This window comes from Venturia canescens, chromosome 6 (genome assembly GCF_019457755.1).
Source record: "Venturia canescens isolate UGA chromosome 6, ASM1945775v1, whole genome shotgun sequence".
Lineage (NCBI taxonomy): Eukaryota > Metazoa > Arthropoda > Insecta > Hymenoptera > Ichneumonidae > Venturia > Venturia canescens.
Genome location: NC_057426.1, coordinates 15,026,619 through 15,045,241, shown reverse-complemented (window position 1 = coordinate 15,045,241; position 18,623 = coordinate 15,026,619). Strand labels below are relative to the sequence as shown.

At 40.5% G+C, this 18,623-nt stretch overlaps 1 protein-coding gene across 1 annotated transcript in view; it reads right to left on the bottom strand.

Annotated features, from left to right (window-relative positions):
* The window catches only part of LOC122412164 (neural cell adhesion molecule 1-like), a 101,551-nt gene extending 83,162 nt beyond the window's left edge, over window positions 1–18,389 (bottom strand). The window contains exon 1 of the mRNA XM_043421513.1: window positions 15,962–18,389. Coding sequence (XP_043277448.1) covers window positions 15,962–16,091 — 130 coding nt within the window. The 5' untranslated portion in view covers window positions 16,092–18,389. The remainder of the gene's footprint in view (window positions 1–15,961) is intronic.
* Window positions 18,390–18,623: the final 234 nt, after the last annotated feature.

Here is an 18,623-nt window from a genome sequence, read left to right as displayed (position 1 = left end):
GACATGAGGGTTTTTCGAAATTTTGATTTTTTTTGCATTTCGTATTACCATCTGAGTAATTGTAGAATAACTCATGTCAGTAAATATCCATCGAATCGCAATTTGGTGAATGTCAGCCAATGGCAATGAAAAAACACCCATTTTGAGCTTTATTGCATCCAAATCGATCATGAAATGAAGGAGAAAGAAGCTTTTAAAAATTTATTAAAAAAAATTATCGACATTGGTTTATCGAAATGTGCGCGACCATCAGTTTCTGAAAAGACAAACGAAGGAGCATAAGAGAAAATGACGTTTCGTATACGTCATGGATTTGACAGAAAGTCTTCTTGTGCAGTGTAGTGGTGCGGAAAAAGTGTAGTGCTGAAGAATAAAGGACAAAATATACAAAGGAACGTGCTCGATGTCGAAAGGGAGAAAAAATAACTGGAGAAAAAAACAGCGACTGAAGATGCGAAATTTTCAATAATTCTGGTAAATTTTCTTTTTTTTCAATTTGACTGTTTATTTATGTCTACCGTTTTTTCAAGCGAGAACCCAGCGGTCTTCACTGCTGGAGAGCCATCAATGAAAATCATTGGAGATATTCGGAAAGAACTAACATTCTCCCGGATAAACAATTTAAATTGTTTATCGAATTCTATCGCTGTCTCGAGCGAGAACCCAGCAGTCTTCACTGCTGGAGAGTTCAATTTCCATTGAACTAACCAGCGATGAAAATTGTTGGAGATTTACGGAACGGAAATCGTTCCTTGGTATAAACAAGACAAATTGTTTATTCTATTTTACCGTTTTTTTAAGCGAGCATCAGGTTTACTGCTCATCCATCGGGTTCTTCGTTGGAACCTGATGGAAGTATCGCGTCGCGACACCTGTCGGTAGTTTGCGCAGTAGCTGGTTTCGAGTTCTGCAGTACCGACAAGGGAGGGGTGGGTGCGGCAACGTATGATATCGTGTGATCCATCACCTTCAAGGGAATCCGCGAGTGACACTATCGAAACGAAACATTATACAATATTTAACTATGGATCTCGAAATGGGACGAAAATAGTATAACATACTTGTCCCGAGACTCTACCGAGTCTCTTGATAATTTCATCTGGGCTATTCATGATACAATATTTAATTATAGATCTTGAAATTGGACGAAAATCTAGAGTCGCGGTAGCGACTCTGAGACAAGTACATTTATGTATGACGAGTCGCTTCCAGAGAGTCTTTACAGGAGCGACGATGTTTTTCAGCTGTTTTCGATAACTTTCGAAATTTATTTCTTTAATGATTTAATAATTATAGTGTTTCTGTGAATTCTGCAAGATGACATATTTTTTATTTTTTTTTATCTTTCGATCGCGACCTCTACGAACTCTGTAGCTTAACGCATTGAAAAGATATTAATGATTTATTTTTTTAATTTCATCAAAAAATGTTGCATTTTTTCGCACACATTTTTGATGTTTATTTGTTTTTTCTTTAGTGACAAATCTGGTGCCATAATACATTTTATATATCAATATATTTTTTTCTGGTGCCATAATACAAATTGTATATCTATATATTTCCATGAATCTGTTCATGCTTCAAAAATTTGGAAAGTGACAGTTCCCCGTTGTATTCAAAATTTAAGCTGTCAATTTCACAAAATGTTATCGAATCATTCGGGGATTAAAGGTGATGTGACATACCACATGTTCGTTTTTCCAAGAAATCTGAGTCACGTATTGTGGCCGAATCTTTTTTTTAATCTTCTTTTAGTAGGTATGATGCTATCGAGTAAATCGTTAGATTGGGCTTTTTTTTACTCGTGCTTATCGTTGGTGATAAGCATTGGAGTGAATTTAAGTGAAGAATGCGCCAAATGTACATTCGTACATTCTTTATTTTTTGTACGAGCAAAGCTTGAAAAAAATAATTACGCGCGTCATCGTACGAGGTTAGAATGATGTGTCGGTGCATACGCAGTAGAGAAACGATCTCGACCCCTATTCACCAAAGGCACAAGCAAAATCCATCTCTCGTCGGTGGCTTTATAGTCTTCGATTTCTAGGTCGATGGGTCCATAGTTTCCGATGTCTAGGTATATTTCTTCATGGTTTTCGATGACCAGGTATATTTATTCATAGTCTTCGATGTCTACGTATATTTCTCCATAGTTTTCGATGTCTAGGTATATTTCTTCATGGTTTTCGATGTTTAGGTATGTTTCATGATAGTTGTTGCCATTTACATCGACGGCTTCATAGATTTCGACCCTAGGAATATTTCTTAACGGCTTTTGATATCTAGGTCGACGGCTCTATGGTTTTCGATGTCTAGGTCGAAGGCTCCATGGTTTTTTATGTCTAGGCCGACGGTTCCATGGTTTTTGATGTCCAGATCGACGGCTCCATAGTTTTCGATGTCTAGGTCGACGACTGCAAGGTTTTCGACATTTAAGTCGGCGCCTCCATAGTTTTCGATGTCCAGATATATTTCTTCATGGTTTTCGATGTCTAGGTATATTTTTTTCCACTTTTTCCACAAAACGTTGTCAAATAAATGCAGAAATTGCCGAGCACATCGCAATACGAACAAAAGAATTACAAAAGAAGAAAAATAGGACAAAAAAATTACAACCACAAAAAATACAAAGACAAAACATTACAAAAACAAATTGCAACTAAAAAAAATTGAGATCATAAAATTAAAAAAAAAATTACCCACGGAAAAAAATTATATACCAAAAAATTGAAACAAAAAAAATTTGGCCGTTGTATTTGGCGTTTTACTCAACTTTCGAATTTGTGAGTATAAGATACAGGTAAATTAGATAATATTAGCTAGAAAAAAAACGCCAAGTACAACGGCCAAATTTTTTTTGTTTCAATTTTTTGGTATATAATTTTTTTCCGTGGGTAATTTTTTTTAAAATTTTATGATCTTAATTTTTTTTAGTCGCAATTTGTTTTTGTAATGTTTTGTCTTTGTATTTTTTGTGGTTTTAATTTTTTTTGTCCTATTTTTCTTCTTTTGTAATTCTTTTGTTCGTATTGCGATGTGCTCGGCAATTTCTGCATTTATTTGACAACGTTTTGTTTCTTGGATTTAAAGTCTTACAACCATTGATTTCCATGATCTTACAGATGACTTCCCAGAGGGCATAAATGTACTTGTCTCTAGTTTTTTTACAGCATTCGTGCTGTGTTTCAGGTTTATTATAATACTTGTCCCGAGATTCTACCGAGTCTCTTAATAATTTCATCTCGGCTATTCAAACTAGTAGATGACAACGGCAATTTGCGAATGATCAAAATCCGGAGACAATGTGAACCATTATGTGACGCGTGCATAATTACCGCGTCATAGTAGTACATTACATCGATGTTTGTTTATTATCCTCGTAAATAAATATTCGACGTTATTCCCGAATACAAAGTGCAATTGGATAGAGATCGGGATAAAACGGGGTATCTAAAGGAATATTATGGTTTTTAAGAGTTTCGAGAAGCTTTGTCTCTTTTTTACGTTCGAAACCGAGAATGTAGCATAATTTTTTGCGAATGAAAAAAAGTCCAGTAAAACGAGATACCCATCAATAATTTATGATTTTTTTTTACTACAATCTCAGTACAATGTATCTTGATTGCTTTTTTTGAGAAGCGTCGTAAAAAAATTTGAGATGCACTGAATAAAAGTACGGAAAAAGAGAGATAAAAAAGGAATGGTGAAAAAATATAACAAGATAAGAAACTTTGAAAGAATTTTTTTTTCGAATTTTCAATTCCGTATATACATATTGAAATACCCCGTTATTTCCCGGTCTCTCCTATTTGACGGATAACCATATCAATGGCAGATCCATATGACAATGAAAATAGGAACTGAATCTCTGAACAATTCAGAGAATACAAATTTTTGTAATATCAAATGAAAAGCGGCGTTTTAATGGAATACATTTTTAACGAATTTTACCAATTAGATAATATGTTGATTCGCGTTCTCCTACTCATTATACGAATTGAAAATTTATTAAACGAGCTATTTTATGGCATGCTACACAAAATTGTGTATCACTGTAATCGCATGATAAATTTAAAGGGAAAGAAACATGGGAATTGTTATAAAAGCTGACAAAAATCCAGTATGAAAATTTACTGACCGAGAAAAAACCTTTCCATCAGAAGTTACGTGTTAGTATGCTCGAGAAAATACGTTCATTTTTATCCCGAATACGTGGCACTAATATTAGTATTGCCGAAAACATTGAATTATACATTTCAACGTCGAAAATAATATAGTGAATAAATTCTACCTTCCGCTGATTATTCATTTCCACGGTGATGTGAAATATTTCGGGCTGGCCAATCAGCACTGTTTCATTAAAAAGAAAATTAATTATGCAAATATTTTAACCGAATCAATCGTTCATTTTATTGATGAAAAATTTTCAAAATTCGACGATGATGAAATATTGTGAAAAGTTCAACGGAAATAGTATATCAGAGCGAAGTATTGGTAATGCACCCATTTTCAAATAATAATGACACACTAATTTCTTTATTGTCGTCGTTAGTTCGTCATGATTTACTTCTCGTTGAAAAGTTGTATTTCAATTTGAAAACACAGAAAATACCACATCTGCCACGGGGCTTAATCAAGCTTTGGCTCCGCTGAAAATTTCATCCCTTCGTTGGATTTGTCCCGGTGAAACGACCGGTGAAATTTTTACGAAAGTTTCTGCACGTTGACGCTTAATATTCACGCGTCCATTGGGAATAGCTACCGGTTTATTGGACGGAGTCCAGCACATGTCGGAGCTATATCATTTTCGTTCAATTTAAAAGCTTCCATATCTCAAAAGTAAGCGATTATTGCAAAAATTTAATCAGCCTTTCGATTAATCAAAAAATATGCTTTACACGTGGAAGCGTTTGCCTAAAAATGTCAACTTATAAATGCCCAATATTTTTGTGCATGATTAATCGATAGAAATTGCTTATCGATTCCCGTACGGCGTTGAAAAATGTAAAATATTCATGACTTTTCTATCCACACTAAAACGAACTCAACTTTTTTTCTTTTTTCCATCACCACTCGAGATAATGGACTTTTCTATGAACTTCCCTTGTCCAATTTGCGGCATTTAACTTTTTATTTATTTATGAAGCCGTATCGATTCCTCAATGATCATTCACTCAGCCAATAGTCAAAATTAATTTGTTTCTCATTTCAGAGTTAACAATGATGTTGAATTTGCCTGAAATTTTGATCGATAAAGAGATAAATGTACCGAAACTTTCGGCTTTTTGTTTCAGGATTAGAAGTTTCTTACGACGCAGATAAGAAATCTCAAAGTCATGCGAGAAATTTCGTGTACATTTGACAATTTGAAGCTCTGTCGAGATTCATATTCATGACCTCTACGCATCAAGAAAATTTCGAGTCACTCGAGGGAAAGATGGTAGAACAAGCTTCCGGATACACGTATATGTATACGGAGGTATGAGAATGAGAAAAGGGGGTGGCGTGTTATGTTGAAACGTACATAAATGTCAGTGACTCTTGAACCGAAGTGTGACATCGTTGAAATGAAAGTGACAAAGCTGAACTCGTCCCGAAGCATCCCGATCTTTATTGCGATTTTCTGGAAAAACTCTTCGAAGCACGCGAGTGGGTTGACGGATTTTTACGGCCCCGTCACTTGTCACTCACTCTCCCACTGTGAGACACGAAATATCAAAAAGATCATAAATTTCCAACGACATTAAATTCAATTTTTCGTTCCTCCGACATCGTTCTCTCATTTATATTCATTTTCATTCATTATCTTTGTAATTCATTGAATTCGCCGACCTATTTGTGATCATCATCACTATTTCACAATTTCATTATATTGTTGAGATTAAAGTTATGATTGACATATTAGAGGTTAATATAATTCCGCGTCCATGTACGATAGTAATTAATTTTAAACCAAGGTGATTCCAATATGCCATTATTTCCTCGTTGATTTCATGTCTCGTCATTAATTGCGTCGTGGTTCAAGAGATCACCCTTTCTTTCCTCCCATTTATGAGCTGTTTTTTTTTTTCGAGTTCGACGCATATATCGAGTTGACAATTAAAATTCAAGAGCAAAGAAGCCCATCAGCCTTTGAATACACATTCGAATCTATGCAGGAAGCACCGTCATTAACGACTAGTTGGAAAAGTCGTCACACTCGGTCCGCGTCGTCGGCGCCGAAGCTCTTGACTGTTCGAGCAAGTGTATCGAACGAGGCGCTTCGTTCGACTCCAGTTTTCGTGCTCCGATGCTTTTTAATGTGCACGGATAAGTGTCGCGTTTTTTTATTTTTTGCAAATTTTATTTTTCCTCTTCACTCCCTCGTCCTCGCACAGCTTCCCACGTTTCGTATCAATTTATGATCCCTTTGATCTCGCATGGATACCCGTCGATTTACGAGGCTCCAACGGCCTTGAGCATCAACTCCTGTGTCAGCTCGGTTTCCATGCGCATTTTTTGCTCGCCTCAGTGCTAGGATTAATGCGAAAACAGGGGCATTAAACATTCATATTTTTTTGCCCCCGCCGGTATTTGTTCCTCCTCTTCTCTGCGTCGACCTCAGCAGTTTGAGAGAAACATTTTCAAGCAAGAAACAAAAAACTGCGTCAAAATTTGGCCTCTTGAAAATGTTCCTATTTCAACTATCGAAAATAGAAAATAAAATTCATTCGCCTTGCAAGTTAATAGATCCTCTTCGAGCGAGGATGAAATAAAACATGGGAGAAACGGAAATGTTCGTGATAATAAATTCAAGTGTTCACAAAAATATAATCCATTCGTTGTTCGCCTGCTCGACCATGGTTACAATTCGATTGAAAAGCGTCGTGTCATCAATTATATTAGCATGGAAAAACGAAAGGAAGAAAAAAACAAACGAAATACGCGTGTGTCTCGATGATCATGGGAGGGTTCATCACTAACATCGGTTTTGTTTGTTACAGCGTTGATACGTGCTTGTTTTCAGAAAGGGGAAAAAGCTGTAAAAATCCCTCCCGACGAATGCATGCCCGTAGAAAACGAAGGGAAGTCAAATTGAATGAAATACCGTGGAGTACAGATTTTTCATTGAACGCTCACGAAATAATGGGAACAAGGTTTGCTGGGGGTGGATTTTCACATGAGTTCGGAGCTATTCAACCTGTGGAGATGTACAGTCGGTTGGGGAGAGTGAATTAGTTCGGATAGCATCAAATGGAAAGCGTGAAGGTGCAAAAGAGGGAACGAGAGGGAGAGTCAAATGGTTTTGTGGCGACAGACGGGAAAAAAAAATAAATATATATAACACTGGAGGTTGTATAAATCCAGGCTCGGTTGGTGGGAGGGTCGATTGAGCGTTGCACAATGCCCCGGTGGTTTTCAGGGTGTGCATTAGGACGGATTGAACGAAACCGCGAGCTCGCTATTATACAGGGCGTGCCACAAACGGCTCTGGCGTAATAATAACAGATTTATACATTTACAGATACGCACGTGAATGAGGTCAGCAGCCTTCACACGAGCTCAACCTGTTACGGCGTAAGGCTGCAACGAGCCACCTCGCTAAAAGCCTTCTCCGACCCGTTTCTCTAGCCTGACAGTGCATTTGTTGATCCTAGTTAGCCCGTTATCCCAGTATTGACTGGACCTCGTTGATTGCTCATATACTATACTGGTCATTCCTTTCAAAATGATTACTTCGGCCTGTTGTTGATGTTCGAATTTTGTTAGGTCAGCTAATGTGCCACTGATATTCGGTCCCCTCGCGATGCTCCGATGTTTCGGTAATGTTTGATTTTTATTCCCTCATTATATCGGGCCGAAGTTATTTTTCTATCGACACTCGAGGAGCTTGCTGCAAATTGTGCGGACGAGCTAGAGTCACGCATGCATGGTTTGAGATACACCAGACGGGTGTACGTGAGCCACTTGTGAGCGTGAAGAATGCTCACGATGAGCGGTAAGACAACGCCGTAGCCCAGTCACAATTTGCAATACATGTCGGACGTTTTTTTGGTTATTGGTGGATTAAATGTAACGGATGGTCGTAACGATGATGCATCTTTGACGCCTTACGGTATACGTCAGCGCATAAGCAAGTGAATTTCGAATCTCATTCTAGCTGAAGGATCCTATCATGTGTTGATACTAACACATTGTTGAAATTCTATCTCGGGCAGGTTGTTGGTAAAAAAAGAAGATTATCGTTTGAAAATGGTATCTGCAGGTCAGATAACGTGATTACAAGGTCGAAGGCACCTTGGAAAGCGTTTTACTCTTCGTCTAACAGCATCAACGTTAGGAGCTCTGGGATCAACGATGGCGGAGCACTTTCTCAGCTCGTTTCTCGTCCGACGTAATAATCCCTCTCTACGTATTTTCATTTCTTATTCCTTTAATCTCACGCCACCTTTCCTTCATTCCTTTTGGTCTTTTCTCACCTTTTTCTATCCTTATTTACATAATTCTTTTTGCGATAAACCTACTTCTGCCTGTTCAGCTGGTCTCGCTATCTTTTCATGTCTTTTTTTCACTTCGTCCTCTCCTCACGTTGCAGCATTTTTATTCATTTTTTTCTCGTCGGTAACGTTTTTTTTTCTTCGACACAAGGTTTTTCCTCGCTTGCTCCGTATTCGACGTGCTTTATTCTTTTAATTTATTTTGCTTCTACTCTTCCCTGCTTTGGCCAATTCAACCCCTTGGATAGTTTGATCCGCAACGCGGAATAATTCGAATTATTCGAACGATCGTATATACGCTCGGAAGACTCGTTGATTTCGTATTCATATTATTCATAATCTTCGATCGCTTCAATATCAAACGTTTCTCCTCATAATTCATCCAAAAATTTACGCGAACATTTCGACAAACGATGTCAATTGAAATCGACAAAAATTTCGAGTGGACTTTCACAACGAAGCGAAAAAGTTGACAAAATTTTTTATTGTACGATCAACGTCTCATTCGCATGTAATCGTTATTCCTATAGATTTCTCTTATTCACGTGTTCACCATTATTATTGAAATTCCTCTTGGTCAAACGAACGAAAAAATTCCAGTTTCACAAACCTTTATTCCGTCAACCGGAATCTTCTTTGTGTACAGATATACAAAGGACGACTAATAAAATTTCCCTCGACAAACGTTGACACGAGTTTTGCTAAGGGACAAAAATATATAACGTAATCTGCGTCTGACCTTTTGGCCCATTATTCCGGAGGAAGCGGGCTTTCGCATTTCAAGAAAATCTTTAACTGTTAAGAATCATGTACATTTCCAGCTAAAAATACTGCCGGAAAGATCTTCAAAACTTGAGGCTTCCTAAAAATTTCAATTCTCGACTACTCAAACAATTTCTTTTATTCCTCGTATCTCTTAGAAAAGCTGACATTTAAAAAATCTTGATATCTGCACGAATCGCTTATTTTCAACGAAACGAGTATTCTGTGGAAAAAAAACTTTCGATGTTTCAAAAGTTCGGAATAAGATTATAAGAAAAAATTGAACTCGTAAGACTACGGATATTAAGAATAAGAATTTCTTATGACAATCTGTCGAACAAATATATTATTTAAACATCGACGAATAATCTTAGCTGCCTCTATGTGTACTCCGAATCTATATAAAATCTTTCGAAAATCACTGACTCTCGTAAATTCTTCATTTAAGAGCTGTATATGTTTCGAGACGGAGAGATTTTCAGTCGGGAGTGTACAGCAGTAGCAACCTTAAGCCTGGAGGATATATAAGGGGGTTTCATGTGCACGCAAATCCTTCCAAGTTGAGATAATACAAGGCTGGTGAGCTCGAAGAAGCGCTCGTGAATTTTTGAAGCTGGGTATTTCAGCTTGGCATATCATTAGAGGATAGCCGTATGGCTGAGGGTGAAAAAGGGGGATGAGGCTTTGGAAAAAGAGAAGAATTCTCCTTTGCTAGGATAGAAGAACGACTCGAGGGATAAAAATTAATTAAAAGCATGACGAAAGGTTGCCGAAAGCCGGAGAAGATGCAAATTTTTCATGGACGTTCGGGAGCCGGGTGAGAGCTGTTCCCTGGCAAAGGGAGGAAAGGGGTTGCACATAGTCGAATAGACGATGAGGGTTACGGACCATCGTGCAAATCCCACTTCAATTTAGCCTCGACGTTTTGCAGTGCATCAGGTGCTCTGGACTCGAACAAAGTGATATTTCTCTATCGTGACTCGACTTCTCGTCACTTTTGTTTGATAAATTAATACTTTCTGTACACAAGCTTTCTACACACACGAGCTTTCTCTTGGAGAAAAAAAGCTGGCGCATGACTTTTAGCACACACTCGAATCACTCCTCGTCGAGTAGGATCATTCCATCTAATATCTTCGAGCTAGCTCTCATAAAAAGCGTGGCCACATAGCAGTTGTTACGAAAGCTGTTATCACAAAATGGTGGCAATTGTGCGTGAAATCGAGTCGATAAAATTCGGTTTACGCATAAAGGAGGTGAAAGGATGAAAAAATTGGGGGGGGGGGGGGGTTCAAGGGTCGATTCAGAAATCTAATCATGGTAATGATAGACCATATGTGTTTACGTGCCTTGGAGGGCTGTGGGATTGAAGACGTGGAAGGAACGAGGTTGGTGTATTCGGAGGGGCTGTACGAGACAAGATATTCGAGGGGAATAGCTGAATACTTAATAAGTGTTGGTGTAAGGTAAGAAGCTTCACATTCGAGTCAGGAATATATATGGGATAGAAATACCTCCCGAGAGACTTGGGAGTGCAGGCACGCGTTAAGGATTTCCCGGATAGGTGCATGTTTTCAGCAGCCCCCTTCGCTTACAGCTTCAATGTTCCTTCGCTCGAGTCCTCCGGCCCCAAAAACATGCCATAGTTTTATTCGGGCATTTTTTCCATGCTGAAAGAATACCATGCTGAAAGAATATGGGAAACGAGGTACGGATTCGAGAAACTCTCAAGTGTGTTTATTTTCGTCAGCGTACGTGAGTGAGTCTATGTGTATAAACTACGAGAGGAAGTATCCGCCTGAACTCGATGAGTAATGCATGTAATTTTCAAGTTGGAATTCGGTTCGGGCGTGATCGCACGTATCGGATAGAAGGCGGTGAAGCACGAGGACGAGTAGTCGAAGCAGGAGGAGAGCTATATAAGAGGATAGACGACCGTAGCCTCTTTTTGAGGTGGAACGGGGCTCTCTCCTGAGCCCCATCCTGGAAAGGAGAAATTCAACATACACGCTACTTGCCGAAGCGAAGACGAATGGGGTTAGGGTGCCGAATAGACGAAGAGGATCACGGCTATCCACTGACGATCACGATCCCCGCCTTTTCCTACTCTCCCATGCACTTGATCCTCTCCGACTTATACAACTACTTTCACGCGTTTACCCACCGTTTACCACCTCTCTTCGTCCTCCTCCTTCCTGTTTAACTAACCGGCTTGGACTCGGTAATTCGGGTCAAAGTCATACCCATATACGCCCGATGACATTTCTCGGCCTTGTTTTTCTTCCGGGCTCCCGGGTTAACTGCTGCTGGGCTTGAGAGTCTTTTTCTCGTTTACCTTCTTTCACGTGAACTCTCTTGAATACGCGGAGCTCATTTTCGTCATTTTAAAATATTCGACCGTCGCGTAAAAGCACCGTGGTAAAGAAAAGAACTTGCCGAGTTTTTTTTGTATCTGTCAGTATTGACCTTTCAACGAGTTTCAAAATCCGATTTTTCAAGCGTGAAATAAGCGGAGAAAAAAGTGCTGATATCATCCACCGCACTGTCGCTCGTTTCGCGCCGACTGAACAGCTCGCTCATTCAGGGTTCTCACAAATTCGAAAAACCATCCAATGGATCACGCAACATTTTCATCAGGTCCGAAAATCATTTTCCGGCTCATCGCAATGCGATCACGAATGAATAAAGAACTATGAGGATGATAAGGGAAATGCTGGATGAGGAATGATGCAAAGATGATACGTCCGAAGTTTCGGCTGAGGGGATGGAGATGGAATAAATCGAGGGGGTTAGGTATACTGGTGAGTTTAAGGTAGGGTTATTATGAAAAGGGATATTCGGAGCTGGGCAGCCAAGGAAAAGTGGGTATAATGCAGTATTATATCGTGATGATATCGCGAACTCGTGAATGTCACGGGGACGGTATCCGTAAGGTTTATAAGGTCTCTCTGTGTAAGGGAAGGGATCCAAGATATGACAAAAGTCAAGAAAGTTTCTTTCGACGCCGGGTCATCGTGCGGCTATCTCATACCGCAGTAATAAAAGTGAGATTAAGCTGATTCCTCAGGGTGACCCAACGTGCGTCCCGAGAATCTTCAATAATTCTATGAGAAATGGACGATAACGAGTTTTGTAACTTGTCTCGATTCGAGGAGTTTCGAATCCCCAATTTAAGGTCCATGGGATACGAAGTTATCTTCGAGTTCCATCGCCAAGATTATATTTATGTTTAGAGAACTGCCACACACAGTTTGTTGATAAGACATTATTTAGCTAGTGAGTTTGAGTGGGGTGTAGGCAAAAAGAAAGTTATGCAGGATGAAAAGTCCTTCCCCATTGGGCACTCGGAAGCTAAACGGTTAGCATTCCGATAAACAGAACTCCCCTCCGGTTGATATGATCCAGACTACTCGTGTGTCCATACAAAATGTTCGAATTTATGTAATCGTTCAAGATCACGTACAATGTGGAATAAAAGTGTGGAATCAGAGAGAAGGACCCCGAACCAAAGGGATGAAACTAGAGGGTGTACGATTTGAGTTTGACGGAGAAGGTGAGAGAAAGAGAGAGAGAGGGGGGTTGGTGGTCGTTGGGATGAGGTTCCATTCACGAGAAAGAACGATAGGGTGAGATTCGAAGAAAAATCGTATGATCCTAGTAGAGCAAAGCTAAGGCTGGAGGGTGGATAAAGAGAAAGAGAGAGAGAAAGCGATAAGGTTGTGAGAGGGTTGAAGCGAGATATTACACTCTGGCCCGTCGTGAAGCTATTGTCGAGGCGATATTATCCTCCGCAAACTCGCCTCCCTATTCCCCATTCTTCTATATACTATATGGCAAATATTCCCTCTTCGTCCTCCAACTTAGCCCCCTGGTTCACTACCACTACTACCGACGGCTGCATTATTGTTCCGCTGTTCGAGTCAATAAGAGTGTGAACACGTACCTTCCTAAAGCTTTACGGTTACCCGAACGGTTACCCGAGCCAGAACGCGCTTTCTGAAAAAAAAGAGGTAGAAGAGAGAACGTCATCCGCCCGAAAGACAAAAGAGGCCAGCTTTGAATTTTCCTGCATACCATTTTACGATAACTTCACAAACGAAAGATCTTGAACGGTGTGTTTGTACGCTCAATTTATCTACCATTTTATTCAACATTCTACGGCGGCACTTTTCGACTACAAGCTCTGTGTAAACATTCAAATCTATTGGCGCGCTCGGTTTCCAATTGTTCGTCAAAGCTTCTGAGAAGTTTGAGCTTTTTTGGTCGTCGTCGTAGAACTTTACCAAACGGTGTCAAATAATCGGTTTTACCGGAAGTTTCTCTAGTCTCGTAAAAAGATTCAGAACGATTGCAAATGGCATTTCTCGTACTACCAAGCACTTTTTCAAGATAGTTAAAAAGTTTCGGCCTTTTTCAATAGTCGCGTAGAGTGGCTGCAAAACAGAAATGGGAATCCCCGAGGTATTCACATGTCCATCCAAATCTTTTTGGTCGTCTGAGTCAGAACGGTAACCATGGGCATTGTAACGTTTTTACATCCAACACTCTTTGTTCAGCTATCTATTTCTGTATCGTGCCATCATTTTCAAACTATTTCAGAGTTGTAGGAGCGTAACGGATGGCTGGACTGTCACAAGCAAGACGTTGGAATCCTTCGTTGTCGTAGATGGGTGCGATGAAGACCCGTAGAAGCGCTTTTCGTATTCAGAAACCGTGAAGCAGCTGTACATCAGATTTGCTCTGCTGGTTCTCCTTCTTCTCAGGCAGTTACACAGAGCGTCTACAGTTATAGGCTGAGCCATGAAGAAACGGAGTCTGAAGAAGGGTTATGTACTGGTTCTGGACTTTATGGTCAACCTCGAGCTAGGTCAACAATGTTGCGCCTGCTGTCGTCGATTTCGAACCAGAGCTTGCAACCCCCTGCTCCCTTTCACCCTTACTTCGCGGACACTCTTTCCCCTCGTTTGGATTCTCGAGTGTTCACTTCCGGTCTATCCGCCTGCACAGCATTTATTGGTGTGTTGATGTGACAATTGGAGTTTTCCCATTGTCCGAAGTTCGGCCATCAGCGACAGGCTTCCCCAAAGAGGTCTCGTGCAATCACCAAGAAGTACCAACGACCGAATGCCATCGAGGGTTGTTTTCGAAAAGAAGATGGATGGAGAAGCTACTGCGAAAAGTACAATTGCGTGGACTATTCGATCGATCGAGACCTTTTTATGCGTGTTCAACAACAGCTTCTGTTTTCTTCATTCTCAAGCTTAATCTACTAAGAGTGATAAACAATTTTCGAAATGTTTGTATTAAAATACCCTCTCAAACCCCATCAATTTACGAACAAACACTCTGCTTATTTTGTTTTTTGTTTTGAGGTCTTTCTAAATATTCTTTCCCATGAACAGCGGTACACCAAGTAGTGGTTCGATTCGAGTAGAATTTAAAGAATAAACTAGGTGAGAAAACAAAATGGGCGCTGCATGAAATAGGCGCCAGATGCACATCCGGTATTCGTGTAAGCGATACAACAAGATGATGAAGTTTGCTCAACCATACGTCACATCCGTCCAGAGGATGCTGGCTCTCGTGAGTGGAAGACTTGGAGCAGAGTGATGCACGATCTCATCGTAAAAGGTAGTTCGACCGAGCAATTTTGTCGCTGGTAGGAAGATATCGAAGTCCCATTCCAACGAGGATTGATAGAATATATACGACGGAAGTTATATCGCTTTCGGTACTATCCCCCTCGCCCCATGGGTTGAACCGTTCGAGTGGAGCAGATGTATGACGCCCGAGATCGAGGAGAGACCAGAGTTTAAATGCATCAATGTTCGTAACCGAAGAGCCTGTAGCTGGCGGCATCGGTTCCGACGTCAGACTGATCGAAGAGAGTCGTATTTCCCTTCAGCTAGCGCGGCCATGACGAATTTCACCTAAGAATATTCGAGAACCAATCCAGAACTCGTGAATCCACTTATTCCACATTGGTAATGCTTTTTCAACTATAACACGTTGTCAGCAGATTATGGAAACAGAATGAGATATCGTGATGGGTGATGGTCTTTTTAGGTGAACAATTTTTTTCGTTGTCTCAAGATACTGCTATCGCAGTTCTGAAAGTTTAAGACAAAGGCGTAAATCCATCATCGTTTTTATCTACATCACGAGATCAACTCTCCTTCAAAATATTCCGTTGTCAGCAACCTTTTAAGCCTCGCTCAATGAAAATGACGATCAATCGAGTTGTCTGGAAACTGTTTTTTTTTTACCATCAAGAAATCTTATAAGAGTTGTATTTGATTCAAATCATTGCTCACAAGTTACTTGAGTTGATTTTTCGAAAATATACCTCTCGTCGTCAACGAATCTACCTACTTACGGGAAAATGATGTATTAAGCCCTAAATTCAGTAGGAAAATGTATCGACACCAAGGAAGCGACCAGGAATGAAGACATAGACTTCAGGATTTGTGGTTGGATCACTTCGTTATCCTAATTCGTAATTGACCAACGTGGGGTTCTTGCCTCCGTTTTGGGTAAGCATCGTGGCGCAATTAATCCCGTAACCTGGCTATCCCAGTTTATATCGGCTTAGTAATTAATCATGTATGAGACTGGAAGGTTATTAGGGTGCAGGACGGAGCAAGAGAGGAAGAGAGATTGAGGGAGAGAGAGGTGGGGGGGGGGGGGGGGGGAGACTGCGTTAGAGATTGTTGTGTACTCACTGTCTTTGACGGATAGTGCTCCGATAATCCAGAGAGTCAATAGGTTGACTATCAGCACGTAATTCAGATGCCTGCTCGAACTCCTCGTCCAACTCGTTGTGCTCATCAAGAGCAGCTTTCGATGAATCATGGTCGTCCCACTATTGTTCCAACCACTAACATACTAAATATACTTATAACAACATCGGTAACATCGAATCGGTTTCTTGCATTACACGTTGCACAATATCACTTCCTACTTCTCATTCCTCACCACACTGCACTTTCCTTTCAACAAGTTTTTGCTTTTATGTATCTCATGTTCGCGTTAAAGTCTGTTCAATCGATAACGAACTCAGGAAGCAAGCACCGCTGACCATGTCAAACAATCTTTAGAAAGAGCAAGCTTTGTTCATTAACTTTAGCTTCTTGTCGGCATATTTCTTCATAGTATCAATGTTTTTTGTCAATTTTTGCGAAGGTGACTTTCGAAGAGTCAATTTTCAGTTCATCGCAATGTGAGTTTCAGTTTTCCTGGTGATGACCGTCGGTGGACCAAACAACAAGTTTTTTGTCTGAAAAATTCGTTCTAACCAGTCTCGTTTTGTTGATTTGTACCTATACTCGGTTCAGGCCAAATCCGACTATTTTTCTTATGTCTATGAATCTCTATCCAATTCTCCTTTCAGAGTTTATCGTTACACATGGTAGCTCTTTTGGTGCTTCCAAGCATCGTGGCTTCCGACAGAACTTCAGCCTAAGATAAGCAGAGCAACGGTGAAAGCTTTTGCTCTAAATGATGAACAACTCTGGAAATAGGAGTAGAGTTTTGATTTAATGAATGTTGCTTGGGTTTCGTAGCCTCAAAGCGAAAAGTTCCATGTGCCGAAGTCAAATACGATGCGTTTTCGGTTTTGAGGTTTTAGCAAATAGAACGTAAGGGTGAAGTTCACCGATGAATTCTAGGAATTATTGGTGTTTCCGAAATGGAGCAAATGATCCAATCCGAATTGTAACAAACGTTATCCGCTCTGGTATCCGCTGCGGCAAGGCTTTAACTTTCATTACCAAATCATCACCATCTCATTGACATTTCCAACGACCTCTATATGTCTCTTTTCTTCATCCGTACTTTTCGGATGATGTGATCGAGTTTGACGCGTATCGAAGCGAAGATACATTCCTTTCCAATTCCAGGAATATTAATATGAGAAACGATCCTCGGCCGCTAGAAGTATCAAGGACAAAGATTTCCCGTGACGAATCGTCATGAGGGTGCTGGATGCTTTATCACTCAGGGATTTGAGAGTAAGAATGGGGGGGGGGGACGTGAACTCAGGAAATCTTGATCCTTTTCGTGTTTCCGTTTCCAATGGAACATTCGAGTAACGTGGGTCCTCAAATTGGTCCTCTTGCGAGCGAATCAAACTTCCGGTAACGTTGACCGGTTCCACTCTCGACGAGAATTTCAAACATATTATTGCGAAACTCATTCAACCATCAACGTCCGAATGTTCTTCAACGCGGCTCGTCCAAAAAGCTAATAAAAAAAACTCGCTTACCAAAAATCTGTGGGCCATCATTTAACGATGCAGACAAGTCAGTCATTAAGGTCCGTCGATATCGCACTGATCACTAACCCGCACAGACACTGCAGACACTTCATTAGCCCCCGTACACCGAAGAGCCATTGGGACCCTTTTCCAAAGGCGATAACTCACTCCGATTCGCCCTCCCTAACTCGCCTTCATCTTGGTGTTGATCTTATCCAGCCCGCGTAAGATCTTCCCCCCAAAAAACCACTAAATCCCACTTCCTTTATCCGGCATAACCACCCGAACGATTATTTCTCATCTACCGATTCGTCTTCGTCGGAGTTTCTGCACTTAACGATCAAGGGAACAACTACCAGTACCACTTTTTGTATTCTTCAAGAGTTAGGACGCTAAGTATCCCTCGGGGAAAAACAACAATGCCGTATCAGGCACAAAGCACTTAAGCTTCCATCGTTGTGCCCTCCACGCCGGTACGTTGACTTTTTAACCATGACGCTGGATCAACCGGATAGTCCTGCACTTTGCCACATGTTGAATCAGCGATCTGTCAGTTTAAGAGTAAATAATTAATTATTTACATTAAAAACTTTATCTTTTTTAATTAGACTCTTCGTCGTTTAGTTCGCAACTGGATGATCCCAAATGTTTCCAAACACTCTTGTATTTGAATATTCAATTTGAGCGCCGCTTCGATGACAAATATTTTCATGTGACTCTCAGGCCATCCTAATATACCTGAACGAATTAATGTGCATATATATGTAAATAGACATATATTTGTGCATATATACGACAATATATCTATAGATATATGTATATTTGTTGAGGGTTTCAATGTGCGGAGTAGCGCGTCCGATAGCCGCAAAACCGTTCGGCGACTACTACGTGTGCGAGGTCGTCAACGGCGAGTTTTCGCTCGCTCTGCCCGTGGTCCCGTCGATCGAAAAGAGCCAGCAAGGCTCGACCGCTAAAAGCGCATGCGCGCGTCAACCTCGACTTTATCTCGCATGCGTATTGAACCGGCGTCGTGGCGTAGGTCGGGAGGAGGGGAGGGTGCGAGAAGAATAGTGGGTTTGGAACGGGGGAAGGTAAAATCGTCGGCGACGCGAGCATCCCCTCCATTTGCC